Genomic DNA, 5,647 nt, shown 5'->3' on the forward strand with positions numbered 1-5,647 from the left:
ACGTATGGTGTAGCCCCCTTTTTTGCAGAAGACATTCGATGAACATATTTGAAGATCATGGATCATCAAGTGAGTCATCAGCGTTGTCTGGATTCTTCGAGATACAGTCTAACACCTTTGGTGTTTTCGTCAGAGGAGTCTCAAATTTAATGTTATTGCCGTTTTCAAAATAGTTGGCGCCTCTTCTCACGACGCAAAAATTGAGTATGAAACGGTGCCCAGCGCGAAAACACGATTACAAGCTCAATTCTCCACGGAATCCTTAGAAATTTAGTGTAGTATGTAGCGATAAGTGGACTCTAGTGCGCCCCATGGTTATTTCTGTAAAAATAAATAAATCACACTACTTGAAATTGTTCGTGATCTCATTCTCTAACCAATGACCCGAGGCCATCGACTATCTGATGACCTCCGAAAAACCATTGTATACCTACGGAAAACATGCAGTACCTTGAACGAAATCAGCCAAAAGTCAAATTGCAAGAAGCTGACTATCCAGCGCATACTGGCAGAGCACCGAAAGACAAATGGGCCTGGTCATGAACTCACAGCAGAGCTTCGAGGAAGGAAGCGTATACTATCTTTTGAGGATCTCCGAGTATGTGCTTTCATGTTGTTGATATAATTCTACTGATCTCATAATTAGTTTGTTCATGGACTGTTAACACATACTCCAGATATGTATCTGGATGAGATTCGTAATGTATTAAATGAACGGTGTGGTGTACTGGCGAGTACTCCGACCCTTTGGCGTGTCTTGAAACTCAGTGGATATACCCTCAAGAAGGTGTGCTAATGGGCCGTGTAATATCTACCTTCAACTTGACAATTCAGCCACTTGCCGCAGATAACAAAAGCTGCCATCGAATGTGATGCACTCAAGCGAGCCCAATTCCGACTAAACTATGCCCGTCTGTATAGACCATGCCAACTCCTCTTTGTCGATGAAAGCTCATTTGATCGACGAACACCATATCGTCGATGCGGTTGGGCTGTCAGTTGGAGGCGGATATATAAAAGTACTTTTTTTGTTTGCGGTCGTCGGTGAGTGTTGATTATGTTCAAGTGTACCCTTACTGATCATTTTATTGTTCTTACAGATATTCACTACTACCGGCCCTATCTAGTACTGGTATTGTCTATGCAAAAATTGTTGAAGGTTCATTCACAGCATCGAGGTTCTATGGGTTCATCGAAACCCTCTTAACCCGTATGCAGCCATTTCCTGCTCCGAAGTCAGTAATTGTGATGGACAATGCTCGTATTCACAAAGATCCTAGAGTTCTAGACCTTATCACATCTCGGTATGCTCAGTCTTCGTCTTATCCTCGCAGTATCATTCAGATCCCTGTAGTGGAATGTGCTATTTTTTCCTACCACCCTATTCACCTGATCATAATCCCATCGAACTTGGATTTTCTGCTATCAAAGCTTTTGTTCAACGCAAGGGAGAGATTGTCAGGCAGGCCATTCACCCAGCTATAGACAATACCTATGTATATTTACACCTCATTTGTGCTACATATTCCATTAGTAGTGATGATGCTAAGGGATTTTTCAATCATTGTGGGTATACCGTACTATGAACTATTGTCCAATACGAGCCTTCTTTGGTAACTTTATACCCATATCCTCCCGAGCGTAACGGAGAAGACGATCACAAAACCCATATGCCATTCCGGTAAATGCTTCAAGGCGTTCACTAGTGAGTCGAACAAGATCATCAAGATCAAAGATCCCTTTTTCAGTCAAGATACCACCATATTGCACATAGCTTGCATTCCGTTTTCCACATTCCACATCTGCATCAACCTTGGGAAGCCAGATGAGTAGCTCTTCATTTCTGGATGGAGATGCCTTGTACGGAGATGATGCAGGAGCTGGAGAGCTATCTGCATGGTGGCGCTTCGAGGAAGAAGTACGTGGAGGGGAATGCTGTCGGGAGCCACAATTTCCATTCATTAGCATCGCGAGAAGCGGTGTGACTGTGCCCACCATTGTCATGGCCTGTGCAATGGCATCAGTAGCTGGAGCGGGTGCCAAAGGAGTTTGCGGAGGAACAGGTGGCACAGATGGTGGTGGTGGCAGTGTAGGAGCATTGCAATGCTTTTGGTGACCAAGCTTTTCACCAAGCCTTGCAAGGATACAGCTTGGTGGATCATTGACTGTTGCCTGGTGTCGGGACTACTGTTGTGAGTATAAGGTAAAGGAAAAGATAGCTGGCACTCACTGCAAGTTGGACCCACGTATTCATATCTTCATCATTGAAACAATAATGATCACCATTAGCAAGGACGTAGCATGCTGTCTGACATGTGTTGCAGTGATTTTTGCCTTGAATGGCTACCAGAATTCCTGCATCAGAATGCGATGCGGGAAGCTGTTCACTTGGTACAGTAGCACTTGATTTCTTCCTGCTCTGAACAAAGTTCAGTGATACGCCGTTACGAGAAAACTGTAATTGATTGATACCTTTGCACAATCATCATTTTCCTTTGCTTTGCCTGTTTCTGTTGGGCTTTTGTCAAAGATACGGATTGTCCACGCCTTAGGTTTTCTTCCACGCATATTCTGTACATGGTCCCAAGCATCCTTGATCAGCATGATCCAGTCTTCTTCTCCTTCAAGCATCACATCAGTTGTCCGGGATTTTGGTTTATAGGAAGGAAGATATGAGATATTTGACAGGAGTGAAAGTCGAGTATTCATTTTTTTCGCTAACTCTTCAATGAATACAGTGAACACAGTGTGAGAGGTTATACCAGTGAGGTTTTGCTGCGAAGATTTGTATGGGACCTCGAAGATGATGTCGAACTTGTCAACACTCCCAACAACCTCATTCCATGCCTTCTTGTTAAGATCATGCAACCCGTGTAACCGTGCCAAAGCCACAAGGTGTCTAAGTGCGGAAGACGAGTGGGACAGTAGTGAAGTTATTAACAACACCGCCGTTATGCCGTTAGTCCCCGGAGAGCGAGAGTAGAGAGAGAGAGGCTAAGTAGCAGCCAGGTCGGAGCGGCGGTATCGCCAATGACGAGGAGCGAACCAGAGGACGTTCAAGTCCTAAGGTCGAGGGGAACGTACTTCGAGGCGTTGAGCCTGAAGACTTAGAGAAGAGTTAAGTTGAGAAGGGAGATCTAAGTTGATAATTAAACTGAGGAACTACAGTAGCGTACAAGCAGTATTTATATCTACGGAGCGGCGCAGCGGGGCGGAGCGCCAGACTAACTACTAGGAGTTGTACGTGTAGTCCTGCAGGGTAAAGTAAAAGACAATAAAGAGGGACTAGAGTGAAAGGGTATGTGTAGCGAGAAAGAACAATAAGGAAGAGATTACAATAAAGGTGGATCTTCGGAATACCGAGCGGCGGAATGGAGGCCCGAGGCATGGGCTTGACAGTATCCCCCTCTTAGGCTTGAGCCCTCGAAAGCCATTAATACCGGGAGTTGATTGGTCAACAAGGAAAAATTTTAAAGGCCGTCAGCATCGGGAATTTGGCCCATCAGTCAGCAGGAAAATTTTCGTAAGCCGTTGGTACCGGGGATTGTTTTAGTCATGCAAGAAAATTTTCGGTGCACCGTAGACCAAGTACAATTCGAAGAAAAATTTTCGCTGGCCCGTGCGCCGTTTTGTCCCTATAAAAAGGGCCAAGATTTTGCCGCTAGGGCCCTAACTTTTTCCAAAAACCCAAGTCCTCAATGTCGACCAGTCGTACTCAAACTCACACCACTTCCTCTTCTACCGCCGGTCCTTCGGGACACCGACGACTAGTACTATCAGTCAATCCCACCGAATCTGCCGATCCCGACTCCCGTGAGGAAGAAGACCTGGAGGAGGATGAAGCCGAGGTCCTGAGGAAGGCACAGGAGAAGGTTCGTCGGATGAAGGAGAGGAAGGCAGCAGCAGCGGCAGCGGCAGCGGCGAAACAAAAAGCCGAAGAGGAGGCAGCCAAGAAGGTAGCGGAGGAGGCGCGAGAACAAGCCGCGGCGAGGGAGGAAAGGAGGAGGAGAATGGCAGCAGCAGCTACTGCCCGCAGTCGGCGAGGATCTTCGCCAGAAGAGACTTCGGGGTCCCCTCGGAGGCCCGTTGTGGAGATCCGGAGGGAGAAGAGCAAAGGGAAAGGGAAGTCCAAGGCCCAGGTGAGTAACAATGTCCTGGTGCTTCCTGCCTTTACTAACGTTCTGAGTTCCAGCCCGTGGATGAGGATCCCGACGACGGCGGAGACGGCGGAGACGACGATGACGAAGAAAACGAAAGGACGCCCTGCGAACGATGCAGGAACAAGAAAATCCCTTGCCAGATGCAGGCTGGCAAGAGGAGTTCAATAATTTGCAAACCCTGCCACGACGCCAAGGTACGGTGTTCGTACTCCAACCGGCCCTTCACAGTCAAGCGAGAGGGAGGATCCAATCCGACCGGCGAGCGCCTGGCGGTCCTTGAAAGTCAAGTAGCCCAGCTCCTCGCCGATAATCGACAACTTCGAGATGGTCAGGTAAAGGCAAATACCTACCATCGACACTTCAACCGCAAGCTGGACTGGCTGATAACGGACGCCGCGAGGAGGAGGAGGACACCCCCTGAATTACCGGAAGCCGGACCGTCGGGATTGTCGAGGAAACGGAGAAGGGTCATGGACAGTGACGAGGAAGAGGAGCAAGAGATGGAGGAAGATGGGGAAGGAGAGGCGGAGGAGGTAGTAGAGGAGGAACCGGCGCCGGCGAAGGCGCAGTCGGAGAAGGGGAAGGAGAGGGCCGTAGAGTAGTGTAACTACGGTCATCGGACATCGGACCTCGGCCCTCCGGCCATGTTCTTGTATTTCTTGTAGTCTTCTTGTTGTCTTCTTGTAGTCCTGCCTCTTCTGTATATTTTTTTTTGAACTTTGTATATAAAAAAAAATGTTCAACGCAATTTTGAAATCGGAGAGCGAATGGGCCGCAAGCGGCGTAAGAAGTAATTAGTTTTGAAGTATAAGTAGCTTAAGTGTGATTGAAGAATAAGTAAAATAGTAACTAAGAAACAAAGTAAGCAATTTAAGAAGGAGAGGTAAACACTCAATTTGCTATCATCGTGTTTACCCTCTAAACACACGAAGTAAACTTCGGCGGAGCATGGCGAAAAAACGGAGGAAAGGAATAAATGTTTTTTGTGTGATCAAGGTCCAGGCTTGTGAGGGTATCGGGCGTGGAATGCCGGTACAAGTTCGTCAGCATGTAGTTCATCAGCAGCAACCCAAGAAAACTCATCGTCGGTACCTTCGTAACCGGCCCACCGAATGTAATAACGTAGAGGACAACGTTTGTACCTTCTGTCCAGCTTGGAGTCAAGGATTTCGGCAACGTTGTACTCCTCTTCACCATCAATTTCAATTGGAGGTGGAGGAGATTGAGTTCGATTCGGGAAAGGGTTCGGCGTAACCGGCTCCAGCTGTGAGACATGGAAAACCGGGTGAATTTGGCGAAGGTAGTCCGGGAGCTTGAGTTCATAAGACAAAGTACCAGGTCGACTGACGACCTTGAAAGGACCAAGATATTTTTCAGAGAATTTTTCAGTAGGACAAGTAGAGCGAATATGCTTAGCAAGAACAAATACTTCAGAGCCGATCGGGAACTCCGGGTGCGAGATTCTTTTCCTGTCAGCTTGTTCCTTG

General features: G+C 47.3%; 2 protein-coding genes across 2 annotated transcripts; one reads left to right on the forward strand and one right to left on the reverse strand.

Moving 5' to 3' along the window:
- Positions 1–379: 379 nt before the first annotated feature.
- On the forward strand, positions 380–700 carry C8R40DRAFT_997671 (uncharacterized protein; the record flags this gene model as incomplete). The annotated part of the gene is made up of 2 exons (XM_046236795.1): positions 380–598; positions 647–700. Coding segments are annotated over 2 exons (273 nt in total), but the record flags the coding sequence as incomplete, so codon positions are not given.
- Positions 701–1,587: 887 nt separating this feature from the next.
- Positions 1,588–2,709, reverse strand: C8R40DRAFT_1075212 (uncharacterized protein; the record flags this gene model as incomplete). The annotated part of the gene is made up of 3 exons (XM_046226826.1): positions 1,588–2,184; positions 2,231–2,419; positions 2,473–2,709. The coding sequence occupies 3 exons, from the start codon at positions 2,707–2,709 to the stop codon at positions 1,588–1,590; spliced, it is 1,023 nt and encodes a 340-aa protein (XP_046079005.1).
- Between the last annotated feature and the right edge of the window lie 2,938 nt (positions 2,710–5,647).

The sequence above is a fragment of the Lentinula edodes genome, assembly GCF_021015755.1.
Source record: "Lentinula edodes strain Le(Bin) 0899 ss11 chromosome Unknown C8R40scaffold_83, whole genome shotgun sequence".
Classification (NCBI taxonomy): domain Eukaryota; kingdom Fungi; phylum Basidiomycota; class Agaricomycetes; order Agaricales; family Omphalotaceae; genus Lentinula; species Lentinula edodes.